The sequence below is a fragment of the Parus major genome, chromosome 2 (assembly GCF_001522545.3).
Source record: "Parus major isolate Abel chromosome 2, Parus_major1.1, whole genome shotgun sequence".
Taxonomy (NCBI): domain Eukaryota; kingdom Metazoa; phylum Chordata; class Aves; order Passeriformes; family Paridae; genus Parus; species Parus major.
The window spans coordinates 37,669,262-37,685,471 of NC_031769.1; the positions used below are offsets into that span (position 1 = coordinate 37,669,262).

General features: G+C 38.6%; 1 protein-coding gene across 3 annotated transcripts in view; it reads left to right on the plus strand.

Moving 5' to 3' along the window:
- LOC107200946 (ubiquitin-conjugating enzyme E2 E2) overlaps nt 1–16,210 on the plus strand; it is a 202,188-nt gene that overhangs the window by 166,224 nt on the left and 19,754 nt on the right. For all 3 annotated transcript variants that reach the window (XM_015620071.3, XM_015620070.3, XM_015620072.3), the window contains exon 5: nt 13,086–13,233. In XM_015620071.3, coding sequence (XP_015475557.1) covers nt 13,086–13,233 — 148 coding nt within the window. The remainder of the gene's footprint in view (nt 1–13,085; nt 13,234–16,210) is intronic.

Genomic DNA, 16,210 nt, shown 5'->3' on the forward strand with positions numbered 1-16,210 from the left:
TATTATAAGTAATTGCTTTACATCAGTTTTCTGGAAGAATGTGGAAATATGGCACCAAAATCAAGAAACTGGAGTGACAGAGATTTACAGAAATCCTTAGAGATTCTTTTTATGATGCTGTCTATAATGATACCAGCCAGAAACAGAGAACTGTACGAATAACATGAAGGTGACAGATCGTTACCGTGATCAACTTGAAATGTCAAACATTAAAAATCTAGTGGTTAGGAAGACTGCACAAACAGAAATGGGTGGAATGTGGCAATACATCATCTGTAAGCAGTAGAAATAATTGCTGAGGAGGATGTTAGAATGGGACTTTATTGCTTGATCACAGGATCGTTGCAAACCACCTGCTTAATGTATTTATGAAAAAGGCAAAGATCCTCCCAAAATGCATCCTCTGGCCTACAGAGAGAGGGTATTACCAATGTCAGGTACAAGATGCTTGGAAGACCTTTCCTAGAGGACTGAGTGCAGATCTTAACACACATGTTCACTTATAGGACCAGAAACCGGAAAAATTTATCCCGCAGAGCTGTTAATATAATCAAATAAATTGAAGGGGCTGTCTTCCATGAAACAAAATAAAAAGAGGTGCATTGTTCACCTTGCCACTCTGGGGAGTGTGTCTGGATGATCCCCATGGAAGGAACTGTGAGATCAAAAATATTTACCCTGTTTCTGACCCATTTATGAAAGGATGGGTCTGCCATGTTGGTCCATAATCAAAGGATATTGCATTAAAAGAGAAAGAAGCCAATTCCTATTCAATTACTTTGAGTAGATTATTAAAATATAAGTGCTTATATAGAGAATTATAATACCACAGTGGTAATGTTTACAGTAGTAGTAGTAACATTGATATTATCAAGAAAAGTTTTGTGAAACAAATGAGAGATGGGAATGCAAAGCACTCACCATTCTGTAAATTGGACTTTCCCAGCCAGTAACTTAAAGATGGGTGAGTGAAGCAGTATTAGAGCCAGTTTGTTTCCCACTTTTAGTGCTCCAGTTTAGAGAAGCCTTGATGTCATTGAGAGGTGTTGGAGGAGTTGTACACCTTGCTGACAGCACAGTTTCGGATTTAGGCAGCTGTTACACAGTGAAGAAAGAATTTGAAACTTTAAAATGTCTCCTTCAGTTAGTTAAAGCTCTGGGCACGCCGAGCCAGTCCTGTTCTGTTCTTCCCCCTGTCCTGTTCTTCCTGCCTCCCCCCAGCCCAGCCCATGGTCTGTACAAGGTCTGTTTTAACAAGCTCTATTTATTTACTTCTTTCTTGGGCTTAGTCTGTTTACAATAGCTGCCATGCAAGGGTTACGTTCAGTCCCCCAAAAAAGTTAAAATTATGTTATTTAGGGGATAAAATGGCTTTATGGCATATAAAATAGAGCTTGAAGTTCTTTTCAAGAGGAGTAGTACCTAAGAACTAGCTCTGAAAGCCAGTTTACAGGGAGGTCTTTTGTCATTCTCTGTTGAGTCTGTTGAGTCTTGAGGGAGGATATACAATAGACACTCTTTTAAAACAGAAGTTGAAGGTCCAGTTTGCTTTTTCACCACAAGGTAAAGTCTTTTTCAATCTGCACTCAGTTGTGCTCAGCAACTGTGTTATTTTGAGATATGAGTAATGCAGCTGTGCATTGCTTATTAATGAAATGTCAAGCGAAGAGGTGGTTCTTGTCCTGCTTCGTAATAGATTTTATTGTCTGCCTTTATCTTGATGCCAGTTGTCACTGTAAGAAATGTGTGCATATAAATCATATGAAAATGTACTGCTTGATAAAGGACAAGAGAATTGATGATGCCATATTGTATTACTAAAGAGCCAGTATTTATGACGAGGGAAATTGTCATCTGTAAGAAAGCAATGAGTGTGTGTGCGCGGGGGACTCATGTCAGATATAACTGTGTCATAAGCATGTGTTATACACGTGGATTCTCACTTTATTCACTTTAGTCACAGCTCTAAATGACCCCTATTTTCAGTCCTGCTGTATGACCTCGCAAACTGTTGCTATTTCATTACACCTATTTTCCAGACCTTATGAAACTCGTGCATAGGTGAAATAGTTAGGGAAATCCCTTGAATAAAGCAGCATGGGAAGACCATTGCTTATCATAAGGTAGCTGCTGCCAGTCAGCATTGCAGCTGGGAAAGGGTAGTTAAATGTGTTCTCCCCAAGCTGATTTCTGGCAAAAGAAAGGTACTGAGTAGATGGAACGTAACACATGGCCTCAGGGTACAGTGCTATCTGTGTCACTGGGTGTTGGCATCTCTTCTACTTCACCACAAGATTTGTGATATTTTGTGCTGTGCTCAGAGACACGGATTATAGGGTTGTAGGCATAGAGCATTTTCGATTTCTTTGTAATTATATTCTGATTTTTCTAACTCCTTATGGCTCTATCGTCTTAAAAACCTAGGGATAAGGTACAAGACTGTGAAATGTACTGAGAAAGACATAAAATGTATCCTCAGTGTTGGCAAGATTACCTCCCTGTAAGAACATAGCAGAAAGGGTCTAATTCACATTTTTCACTATGATTGAATTCATAAATTACTCCTGAGATTTCTGTGGACCATTTTCATCCCTCATTCACTGTGAAGTAAGGAAATATTTAAACAAGTACTGTCAAAATTGATCTTCCAAAAATGTGACCACAGAAATCCTGGGAAGAGACAGAAACTATATTTCCCAGATGCAATTACTTGATCCAGCCTGGGATTCCAAAGGCAAATTCCCACGTCACAAAACATAGTCACTGTTGAGGGGCCTAATCTCAACAGTGTTAAAATCTGCAGAAAGATCCCTTTTCCTTACCTGTTCTCAGGTGTTGTGCACTTCATTATCATGCATGTGTATGTCACACATGGATCTTGAGGAGGGTAAAATAATTTTTTAAATAAGAAAAATACACTGAAAATGGATTTTGGACATGGGTCTTTTATTTTTGCTACCATCATTAAAATCTATTCATGGTGTAGCCACTGTTTGATTTGTATTATACAAAGTTCTTCATATTTTCTGAGGGATCCAGATAGCTTCTATAAACACTGTTGATGCCTGTTCTGATCACTGGGCATTCTGTTGCATGTTGGAAAACATTAATTAAATAAACAACAGAGACCATACTGGTACAAGTAAAGATATGCAATTTTGACCTATAATTTGGTTTTTCTTTTTAACAAATGTACAAAGTAATTTTCATTTGCTCTTCTAAATAGTTAATCTGCTTTGCCTTTATTACATAAAAGAAAGTGAATCATTCTTTCATTCAGGTTTTGTTTAACAAAGAAAAACATCTATCCAAATTTTCCCTTTTAGGTATTCCTTCTGTTTTTCACCTTTGTAGCCTCCAACAATATTAAGATTTTAAAGTTTTATCTCCATCTTTCACATTAATTCTCCTGTGTGATCCAATCACATTTCAGGTTTTGTATAGCAACACATCACTGTCATCAGGTTTGCCTTCCAGTCTGCACTAACAAGCCTTTCCCCTGCAGATCCATAGTTTTCTTTTCGTCTGTCCTTACCTCTCAGTGTCTTTCCAAAGTTAAACTATAAGCATAATCAAATTAAATTACTGTTCACCATCACATGTGGTATAATTTGCTCTCACACTATTAATTTTTCCCCTTTGAAGTCAGTCTGTTTCAGTATTTCAACTTTGTCACATGCCTTGAAACTGGACTCCAAATTTTTTGAGCCAGGGGTCACTGACCTTTTCAGCTCTGCTTTCCTTATAATCAGTGGCATTTGGCTTCACTCACAATTGCAGCACACTCATGCAGAGGAGGGAGTTGTTCTTCCCCTAAAAAGTTTACCTCTGTGTGACCAGTTCAGCTTGAGTAGGAGTGATGGAGGGCCAGCCCAGCCTAGCTCCGACTTAGCCCTACAACCAGAAAACAAGATTTTTAGAACAGTTCATCTGAGAACTGACAAATTAGCTTTGGCTTTCTGGGAGGCTCTAATCAATTAAAAGTATTTCCTTGCCTCCACTGTGAGGAAGCTGCTGTAGCACTGCAGAAATGAGCTGAGCACCTCGTTGGCTGAGTCAGCAAGGCAGGCGGGCTGCACCAATACTGTTCTCCTCTCGGCGGCATCCTCAGCGTCACTTTGGTTTTATGAGATGACAGACAGAAGGAAGGTGTGGAACACACAAAGAGAGGCATAGATGTGGTGATGAGCTCACTTTCTGCTAAAGGCCAGATGCTGCTGAGGCTTCAATCTAGGTCACAAGGTGAGGTTTCACTTCAGCCCAAAAATACAGCACATCCCTTGTAGTGTAGGGGACTGGAAAAAAGACAAAGCTGTGCCCTGTTCAGAGTAGAAATGAATAAAAATGCTTAGATAACCTGCCAAGAAAATAACCTTACATTTTTTTCAGTGGCTTAATGACCCTCTCAACCTTTTTTAGAAATACCTTTGAGATTTCTTTTTCCTGCTAACTATCCTCCTTTCATCCTTAATGGATTCATACAGTTCACCCTTTGGCTTTAACAGAGGAAAGCTCTCTATCTCTCTCTCTTTCTCTATCCCATTCAATACCCCAAAGCTCCTTCTTTGGGATCTAGCTATGCACAGATGTCTCTTGTGGGAGGATGTGTGTGTATATCTGTGGGTGTACATGTGTGATTGTACATGTATATGTTGATGTTCATTTGAATAGGGGGTATCACATCTTTTAGTCAGCCTGGTCTGACAGAAAGAATTTCACTTCAGTTTCTGTTCTCAGTCCACATAAGAAATCAGTGAATTCCACAAGTCTGCGAGGTTTTCATCTGATATCCTTCAAAATTTAGCCATCAGTACAAACACCGCAACTTTGTGTACACTACACAACTGAAGGAAAGGCAATAATTTCATTATCCTGCATACCGTCCCTCTGGAGCAGGAAGCTTTGACAAATCAGGAAGCCATACCAGTCTTTTGTACAGGTGTTTGTAGAAAAATGAATGCTCTTCAAGAGAACTGTCCTCCCAGGAATTGTCACTGCATTGGAGTCTGCATTTTCACCAAGAATAATCTTTATTAATAACTTATACTCTCATATTTGACTATGTTCAGTCTATTACAGTGTCAATTCAATTTAGCTGTGGCTGATACAATGTGGATATTTCTATCATTATCCTAGTATTCTGCTAGCTTTGTTTTTGAATTTGAGTGATTTATAGAATCTCTTAATCCCAACTCTACAATTAATCTTGCTAGGGACTTTAATCTCAGCTGACTAAAAACTGGTTCACAGGACTTGAAAGCTGCAATATTCTAAATCACCTCTAAATCAAAATTAAAATAACAGAAAACTCTATTCCCTCCATGTAAATCTCCCATGCCTATCGACTGACTGAAAACATGTTCTCAGCACTTGAAAGCCTAGATGGTTTAAATTAGATGTTGGACTGCAAGGGAGGCCCTTTTCCTTTTTAAATATAATTCACAATATCTATAGAGTCTGATCTTAATGGCAATATTAAACACCTCTTCAGGTTTTTTTATACCTAATTGTAGTATAGTGCTAAACATCCTTTTGTGGCATTCTTTTCCTGTGGTAGACAATTTTGACCTGTTTTGTAAGTTCAGCCTCATGTCTGAGGGGCAATTCTTTTTGTTCCTGGCTTCTGTTCTGCATGTTCACACTTGTTTTACATGTGATTGGCTGTTAAGGACACTTTTATCTGCAGTGTCATAGAAAAACAGTGCTTACAAGAGTAGATACAAAAAAATAAGCATTCCTCGGTATTTCTAACCTACATTGTTAAATGAACCTTACAGGGCAGACATGCACTTTAAATTGCATTTATCACTATTAATACAATTTATACTTGAAGCCCTAAAACTCCTTAAGTACAGCCCGTTTGATTGACCCCTTTTTACCATCTCTGCAACCCTGATGCAGGCAGGGCTTCAACCTCCCTCCTCTCTCCCCCCTTCCCAGATATTGCCATCATAAGGGGAGCCTTCAAATGCAATGGTCTCCTGTCAACCTTATCCCTTACATTCATTTGCCTCGTCATACTTCTCTCATAGCCTCTGTCACATCCTATTAGCTCTCAGTGCCGTGCTGTGCTGCTCACAGCTTTTTTCAGCTGCCTCCTGCCCTCCCCGTCCTCCTCCTCCTGTTGATGGTGTGGCGGAGCCTCACCCGGCGCATTCCCACAGCGCTGCCTCCCGCAGCCCCTTTGCTGTGCCTCCTTGTTCTTCTCACCCAGCCTTTCTATTTGCATCTTCTTGCTGAGAGCAGCCCGGGAATCCTTCATCCATGACAATAAACGGAGTTGGCAGGTTTTCCCAGCAAGTGAAGTCTTTGGGTGTTTGCAGGCAGAAATCAGATGCAGGGGAGTCTTTGAGAGGGAGAAATGGACAACCTACCACCAGCAGGCCATTGTCAGAGCCAGCAGGATCAGCCCCAATCCTGCTCTTCCCAGAGCAGCTCTTTGCAGGTGTGTGGCTGCAGCGTGCAGTTCCCATGCTTGCACCATCTGCAGTGAAGCAGTTTGTTCCATAGGTCACTTCCCTGGGATGCCACAGCCCTAGAAGAGTTGAAGGCCAGGTTGGATGGAGCTTTAAGCAGCCTGGTCTAGGGGAAGGTGTCCCTGCCCATGGCAGGAGGGTTGACACTGGATGATCTTCCAGGTCCCTTCCAATCCAAACCATCCTGAGTCTGTGATGTTTTCAGGTGACATTGAACCAGCATGCAGTGGTACAGGGCTCTGGACAGCTCAAACCCAGGTGGCTGCTAGAGAAACTAATATCTCTCAAAATGATGGAATGAGAGTTTTAAAGTGGAGGACACAGATGTGAGCAGAAATATGTGAGACTGAAGAGGAAATCAATAGCTATGTTTTATTGTGAATGAATGCAAAATATGTGTTTGATAAGACAACACCATGGAAATCTCTGAGATTTCCTTTAAATTAATTTATCTCATAATTCTTCTAGTAATTGGCAAATTGAATTGCCAGTGATTCTTCTAATGAATAGCCTCCTTATTCACTCTGTTTACAATACACTAATTTATATCAGTAGTTTCTATTGATTTATTTAATCTTGATGCAAACAGCTCTATCTAACTAAACTCCTCCTGTTTTTCTTCGCCAAGATTTAGGTGGTTTATCATTTTTACCAATTTCCTGTGACTACCCAGTACACAAAGCTCTTTAAGAGGGCCTGTAGAGGTGTCTTATGGGGAATATCTTCTGCATCACAGCATTGATTTTCATATTGCTTGTCAAATATATTTTCAGAAGAAACTTGTCTGCTGGAAATTTCAGAAGCTACGTAATTGTGGTAAGAGGCCCTTTTCTTGGAATAAAGTCTAGGAATAAAGTCTCGTGCCTGGAGCACCACGCAGGAGCACTGTGCTGGACTGAGACAGGTGTACACATAGGACAGTACAGCCTGCATGCTTTAAACTTCAGAAGGGAGGTTTTATTTTATAAAAGCTAAATGGCCAGTAGATCTAAAATAAACTTGCGCTCTGTAAAAGAATTTTTTTGCTGACTTTCCATATCGAGCTACTAATTGTAAGAAAGATTATGGTGATTAAATGAAAATCATTTTATAAAAATTCTGTGACTTTGTCAGAGAAAGCTTTTGATGCTTGGCATATTACCATCTTGTTTTTGTTCTGAACATCCCTAACCCAAACAGTAATCCATTTGCCCTGTCCTTTCCTTCTTTTCCTTTGTTTTCAGAAAACTTTGTAGTGTTTAGGATTGATTTTTTTTTTTATTTGCCCTCTTGGATACATCAAAGATGATCAAGGTCCCTTTTTACTTCTCCTGCTGTTAAATCTGTGTGCAGAATGAGTGTATTTGTGTAATATAGATGCTGCGCTTATTCAATTTTTTCCCCTGCAACACTGTTCATTGAGACAGTGTGAATAGTTACTCAGCTTCATAATTACAATGAATATAATGAATAATTACTCACATTGCATACTGATTAATTTTCAGTAATATTAAAGGTTAACTCATGTGGGTGCAATTATATCCATTTAAATTGTTACCACTTTTGGCTACTGATATCTTGCATGGTGCATTTTGCCAAAGAAGCACAGCACAGTTTGCAAATCAGACTTCTCTGTAGGTCAAGCAAACGTAATTACAGTTTATTATTTCCTGCTAATGCAGATACCATATATTTTCCTTCGATAAAATAAATTATATCTGTTTTTTTCCAAGTAAAATTAGATGTAATAAAGTGTTTTGAGAACTGGATGAAGTTCATTTCTTGGTATAAACTTAAAATGTATTCTTAAATAGTAAGCATCATATGGCCAGTCATTTTTTACATACTTTTTGTGATAAATCATTAAATATCTCAACAATTTTTCAAGTGCATGGTACAAATCTGTACTAGCAAACTGGAAATAGTCCGCCCTGTCTTGAAAAGGGAGCCTCAGTGATCATAAGTAAATTAAGTGCACTCTGTAAGAAATAATAAGGGTGCTAATTAATCTAAAGATTATTGCATGAACTCTGTGTCATTCAGAGCTATATACATTTTTCATTTAGATTGTTTTAGAGTATTTTTCTCATGACTGAAGAGTGTAGGCCCGATCTTGTTTTTATTTTCTCTGAGTGGACAAAAGTATTGCTCATAAAGTCTAACAAACTGAGATGGGAATGACTTATTCTGTCCTGAGCTCTATAAATATCATCATAGATGGCATCTTATTTATATATATTTTATATATATATATATGTAACCTTTTCTGTATGCAGTACAACTTCTTCCACTTCAGGTAGTGCCACTGCAGTTTTATTAAAGCAGAACTCCTGGGGAATATTTGAGGAAGACAGAAATTTCATCTCAGGCAGGCATGCAGGATTCCACCCTTGTAAGAAATGAAAGGTTTTAAAAGGAACCTTCCAAAATCCTGGGAATGAGAGCCCTGGGATCTCAGCTCTGCTTCCAGTGTTAGCTGAGCAAAAGGAGGTTGTTTTTGTTTATTCTCCTGATGGCTCTGGGAATTTTCCCTCTCTCCCTACTCAGTCACCGGGCTCCAGTGACTGAGAAGCAGGAGGTGAGGGTTTAAACCCAAAAAGTGTGATGAAAGCAAACCTTGAGGGCACACTGTAACTCCTGGCATGTAATCTGTAAAAGTGGGGAATCATTTCTTCCTCCTGATATGTTTCTGAAGAAGATTTCAACTGAATTCAGTGAAGTCTGAAAGTGTGTGTGATGGTGTACCAGGCACCATAGTGACTGTTGTATTTAGACCTTCATGCAAAAGAGAGATAGTAAGTTATTTTAAGACTATATCATGCTAGAAAACTTCAAAATCACTCTGAGATCCAGAAATTACTTATCTTGCCTTCAACCAGTTGCCTCCAATCACTCAACTGAAATCCATTTTAGTTTCCTCTTCCCAGATGTTACAAACAGTCTTTTTTCAGTCCTAAAACTTACTCAGTGAACAGCCAGCCATAGTTTTGCATGTTTGGCATTCAGCAGTAGATTACAGATGAGTTCATTATTGTTTATTTCCAAAACTGATTGAATATAAATTCCTTATCATTATCTTTTGGAAGTTTGTTTGTAGTACTCACAGATTTCAGAAGGTAGTCACATTTTCCCTATTTCCCATAATTTGCATTTTCCTGACTTATACTTTTATTCAACAGAAATTAGTTACGCTCCTTAAATTCCAGAATGAAAGAGAATAAATCCATAGAGAACACTTATTATTCAAGAAAACTCATAAATTGCTCCTCTACCATTTAATTGTCTGAAGGTCAATTTGCCTGCACACCCACACACTCCTTTGAGCCCCTGCATGGGATTGTTTAGGTGTTTTCATTAGGGGATAAATGGAATTGGAGGTCACCATTTAAAGGAAACATTTAAGTGACATCAAAGGTAAAAATATGACCATAATAAAGAAAATGCAGTTCTTCTGGAAAGGTATTAACACATGGTTTCTCTTTACACATATAATAGGAGGACCCTGCTCAACCTTATGATGTAGCTAGGATAAGCACAACATGTAGAAAGTTACATGTCAGCACTTCCCACATTATCAGCAATTTGAGGCAATACATGGATGAGTAAAGCATTGTGTCATGCCATTTGTACTCTGCTGTCCTGGAGTAAGAACTCTGTTACCTGCCACCTTCAGGACACAGTTTCCAGCGTATTAAGGCTGTCATTAATACAGCTTCTTTTGCAATTCTAAACACTGTGATTATTTTCATTAATTAATTGAATTGATCTTCCAATATTAAAATTAGTTAATGAAACATAATGTATTGTCACTAGAAAATAACTAATACGTTGATTATTTAAATAGTTAAAATGCCTCTGTCTTAGGCATTTTTAAGTGCACTGGAGTATTTGGTGAGTTGGTAACACTGTCAGTGGTAAGCAGTGAGTCTTATCTTGCCTTTCTCAATGTCACAGGTTTAATATGTACTCATAGTGAAAAAATGCTGTATTTCAGGTCTAAGCATTTTCTAAAAACAGCTGCAAACAGGTGTAGTCCCAGATACATATATCCAGCAGGTAGTCTGAGATGGCAATAGAGCGTTGAACAGTTTGTGAAAGACACGAACGACCTCCGTTCATCTCAGTGCCTTTGGATCCTGCCAAATTCCCAGTGTCCTTATTTCAGTGCTTCAGAAGCAGCTGAGGCAGGGGAACGTGTGGCAGTGTCTTTCCTGTCTGCTGGCAGCAAAACAGTTACACTTAAAATACACAGTCAGATTGATGACCTTCTCTGAAGCAGGTTACAAGCTGAGACTGACCTGTCTATAAATATTTTAGAGGGTCTAATTTAATCTGTGCAATGGATTCAGTGTTTCCCCCACATTCAGTGAGACCACACATATCTTACTACTTGGTGTATTTAGATGCCACTGAATGAAATCCTCAAATTTTCTCATTGTGGAAGTATAGGGAAGCGCCTTTATTGAGGTAAAATACTTAAGCATAAGCTTTATTTCAATAGTGTGCTGAAAAGTTAGCATACAATGCTTAAAATGAAGCAGGTGTCTGCCTGAGTCCTGGGTCATCCTGCTAGAAAGCAGTCACTGATTCGCTTCTGACTGGAGTATAAGACTTCTTGGAGTTAATGTACCTGAGGAATTAATGAGCACCTACAATTCATAGCATGCTCCTCCACACCATCTCCTTTTCTGAGCACTTTTGATGTGCAGTTTGTGTAAAATAGTTTATGGCTTTTGTGCATTGGTAAACTTCCTTGTTTGAAATAGCTTCCCTTTGTAAACAGACATTTAATTTTATCACCAAATTATAATTATTTAAATGATTTTTTTTTTTATCTCACAGAAGACTTCCTTCCTTCTAAATGGAGAATGTGCTTGGGCTTCTAATGAGCAGGAGAAAATAGATCATATGGCTATAATATTTGAGATCATAGTGCCAGAAATATATTTAATTCTCTCTGAAGTCCCAAAAAGTGAAGCACTTAGGCTGGAAAACAATAAGCAAAACCACAAGTGAAGGGGAAAAATGAAGGACTCTACAAATATGTAGGGTATAGAGTGGCAAACTTTCAAATTAGGCTATTAACTAGCAATACCTTTAGATATAGAAGCATTTAAAAACTGATGAACTAGCTTAGTAGGGTTCTTTGGTACAGAACTCACTGGTGCATGACAAAGGACTCCAAAGCATTTTTCCAGATTCTTGCGGAAAAGAAAAAGTATTTCTTTTTGAATGCAATGTTTTAATACCATAAATCTACTATCTTCTCTTTCCATTATTTTGTCAAAGCTTCTTGATTTAATCCAGAGGGACAGAATTTTTCAGTGTGCTAGAGAATGACTCCTATAATTATTTTTCATAGAAGTAAACCAGGTACTGTATTATTTCACTTGCATTCTCTTCTGCTTGCTGAGCAGCCTGATAATCCCGCTCAGATCACGGAGATCTCTGGAACTGAAGGAAACCAGGAGAGGAGCAGGCCTGTCACCAGTCTGTATTCCTCTCCAGACATGGGTTTATCTGTGGCAGGGCAGGGCTGGGTTTTAAGCACTCCCAGCTTACATTAGCACTGCCCAAGGGGAGTGAAGAGCACAGCTTCTTTGCCTGCTGTTGTCTCCTGCCTGCCCAGCCCCTCTCTTGGCAGGGCTGTTGCTGGTGAGGTGGATGTCTGAAATTCTGCATCTTAATTTTATATTTTATGAACATGTTGTTGAAACCATCTGGGTTTGACTTGCCATTTGGGTAGAACTGATGGAGAAATTAGTCCTCAATGACCTCCAAGAGGTGGGGTTTTTTTTCCCTTCTTATCCAGTAGCCCCAGTATTCATTCTGAACCATGAAGTGAGCTTTTATAGCTGAGCCTCTTTTAAAATAAAAGGCTTGTGATTTCACCTTGAAGAAGGAGGACATTATTCTGGGCTAAAATAATCTCCTTGGTTTGTTACCTATAGGATCACCTGGAGGACCATATATATAAATAAAATACAAAATAAAATTTCATATATAAAATAGATACAGAAATCATAAAAATAAACTGCTAAAAAGCCCCAAAAGGTGTTTGTAAACAATTCTACTGATAAAAATGTCATCTAAAATTTGGAAATAAAAGTGTTTTATTTGAGCAGCCTTTCTCAAAAGTATTTCACTTCAATTTTTTCAGGAGTCACTACTGTGATGCCTCTGTATTTTTTTTCTACAGCTTAATCTATTGTGTCAAATGATGAACAGATGAAGACAGCAGAAAAATCTGTCTTGTTCTGACTTCCCTCAAAGTGTGGGAGAGCTGTGGATCTGAGTTATGAACATTGTCCAAATCATGGGCTGGAATAGCTTTTTTTTTTGGTGGTGTACAAAATGATGAGATTGATAAGACCAAGGCAGGAGGAAGCTCAGGAAATGTGTCCCATTCTCAGCCGACACAAACTGGTTTCACTGCTGGCCACAGACCCAAGAGGCAGAGTTTATTTCCTTTATTTTGTCTTGCCCAGTCTTTAGTAGCAGAGTACTGTCATTTCAGCCTGGAAAGCAGAATGTTTGTTCATACGATTTTTCATTGCTTAATAATGTGTAATGATAGTTATTAATTACTGGCTCAAACACTGTTGTACTGAGACACACTGTCCTTTCCAGGTCACGTTCCGGACAAGGATCTACCACTGTAACATTAACAGCCAAGGCGTCATCTGCCTGGACATTTTAAAAGACAACTGGAGTCCAGCATTAACCATTTCTAAAGTTCTCCTCTCCATCTGCTCCCTCCTCACAGACTGTAACCCAGGTAAGACAAATTAACTTTTGTGTCCTCGTTCTTGGTCAGTTCACAAATACCTGCTCAGTTCTCTGGTTTACTTGTACCTACTGAAAATACACAAAAATGTAAATTTTAAATGCCATTCATATAAATAATATAAAAAGAAAGCAGAATTTCAGAAGCTCAAGTGCATTTTTCATTTAGTTGTATTTTTTTTTTTTTCATTAAGAAGGTTTGATCAGTAGAAAATACCTTAGTATGCACTAATTTGGATATTACAACCAGGATATTACCACCAAGAAATATTAATGAGTTAATAAATATTGAAAAGGAAAGCTTTCATTTAAATATGCTGATAATGTGGTCTCTGAAAAGAATATTAATAGCACTGACAATGATAGATGCCTAGCTCAGACTCCACAAATAATGAAAATTACTTTAAATGAGGTTTATTCAATATCTTGGACAGTCAGCATGAGTATTCAAAGCAAGCTGTCATTCTTATTAACTAGCGTAGCACTTAACCTCTCCCCTCAGCTCTTTTAGATTTGTTTTATGCCTTTGACCACTAGATCTGTAATTTCCACTTTCTCTTACCCTATTTACCAATGCATAATTCTGACTGTAGCCTTGGAAAACTGTAATACGTAGAAATGACTAAAGAGTCATTGAAGAAAAATTATGTGTTTATATGTCATGAGGGTTGTTGCTGGTTTGTTTTTTATGATACACTTCAATGTTATTTTTAATTTGCCCAAAGGGCTAGAATTTGCTTTGAAAAAGGCAGAATGTGAGATTCTGGCATAATCGGGGCGGAATCGAAAGCTGTAATAGAGAAATATTTCAAAACTCAAAAGAAGGTGAGAGCAGGCAAAAATGTGATTGCCTGCTTTTATTTTCATGTGGGTTTGTTGCTGTATAGAACATTGAAACCTGTGGTGTTCCTTTCAGCTAAGAGGTGGAGTGATGGAGTGTTGCCATTTTAGGCACATTTCTTTCAGGTGGATTGAATGCTCTCTGCTAACCTCTCTGAAAGATTGACTTCTGTTAGTGTTTGGCCAAAAATATGCAGAAGTGTCTGTAGATAGGCAGATAGATGACAGAAGTATATAAAAACAAAATTAATATTTTTTCTTGTGTCTTAGAGACCTGGTAAAGGGGTAGAGATACCGTAAAGCTGTGTAGGGATTGAGAGAGGGGCAGGAAATACATGCTGTCTTGTGGTCAACTCCCTTTGGAGGGATACAGTCATCTTGAAAGCTGGACAGTTCCCAGCAGTGATTTCAAATTTAGAAATTCACTTCTTCTGCCTTCTCAATCTTAAACCCTTACAGGTGCTGTCAAACAACAGTTTTAATGTAAGTGTGTAAGGGGAATACTGAAAACAGTTATCCATGCCGTATTACCATGTGCAACAAGTTAGCATACCAAAAATGGGAAGTTCTTCCATTTGGCCTCTTTCAGTTAGCAGCCATAAATTTCCCTGACCACAGTAAATAAAAAAAAAAATTATGATGTTTCATTTTCAAGTCTTCTCTTTAATTATGAAGTAGTTTTGGATTTTGTCACTGCTTCATGGTAAAATTTACCTTTTTTTGATGAATTAACACAATTTCTTAATTTGTATCCCAGTCTTACAAGGCACTGATGGCAAGTATTTTTGAAGTGCTGAGTAATTTTCACCTTCCTTGGAAACTGCCTGTTTTATGTTAGATATTCTTTTTATTTAAAAGTGAACTTCGAATGTTAGTGATGCACAACAGAAGGCTTGCAGAAATTCACAAGTCTTTACTTTTTGTCATATTGCCTAATATGTTGCAGTTGTACTGTCTGTCCCACTATTTTTTGTGACATTATATCATTAAAAAATTATTGGTTACTTGCCATCAGATGGATTGATGGATGGATGGATAGAAAGACATGTTATTGATACATATATCACTGAAATATGTCACAAATATATACACATAAGTAGCTGCAGAAACTCGCATATCTATTTTTTCCTCTCTGTCAGCTGGGTGTAATTTTCTAATCCCTTTTTTAATCTAACTAGTCTGCCCCTTTCTAAAGGCAGAAACACAACAGGGGTCTCGATTTGATAAGCAACTTTGAACTCTTTTTTCACCATTCATCAGCCAGAAGCAGATCAGGTCAAATGGAAAGGCAACATTGAATCTCCCACAAACATAAACACGTAGGATGGGCAAGTCTTCCACCCTGGCCTCTGAAGCGAAGAATCAAGTATCAGTTACCCCCTACTCTTACATTTATGCAAATCTTCATTAGAACAACAAATAGGAGTAAGAATGGCAGCTAATTAACCCTCAGTCATACACAGTGATTAAATGGCGCTGAAGCACAGCTGCAGCTTCATTGGCAAGCGCTGCTATTCTTCTCCAGCAGGCTGAGCAAATGAAAAGAGGTATTTGCTCCTGCCTCTCCTGTCATTCACACAGTAATCTACAAAAGCCACGGAGAGAGTCTCTTTCCTCCCTGGCTATACATCACCGCCCTTTGTTCCCTATCACTCCAGGCAGGAGCAAGTTTGTCCTTTTTAAACAACTAATACAATCCTTTACTCATAAGCTGTCTCAGACCCTTCAGTCCTGATTATTATTAATTGTCTCTGTTTTGCTGGGCAGTATCAGCCAGTAAACTATGTTAATGAAAGGTCTGAATTTTGTAACAGCTGGCTGACTTTTCCATGGGGGGAAGGGGTGTCCTAGGGTTTGTGTATGACTGAACACGTGTGCCTTATCTGGGAGTGGGAGAGAGGCAAATGTACCCAGGGGGATGGGAAGGATGGTGGGATACACTAGCCCGGTCCAGGCATTAGTATTTTTCTTTGAGGTGGTACTCGAGGCCACAGCACACATCCCTTTCTACAAATCAGGGCTCCAGTCATGTAAATATTTTGACATGTGCATAAGCAACCCCACTAAACATTCACCTGCATGTGAGTGAGTGAGTGAGTGAGTGGTGAGTGAATGTTCATAGGCTCTGT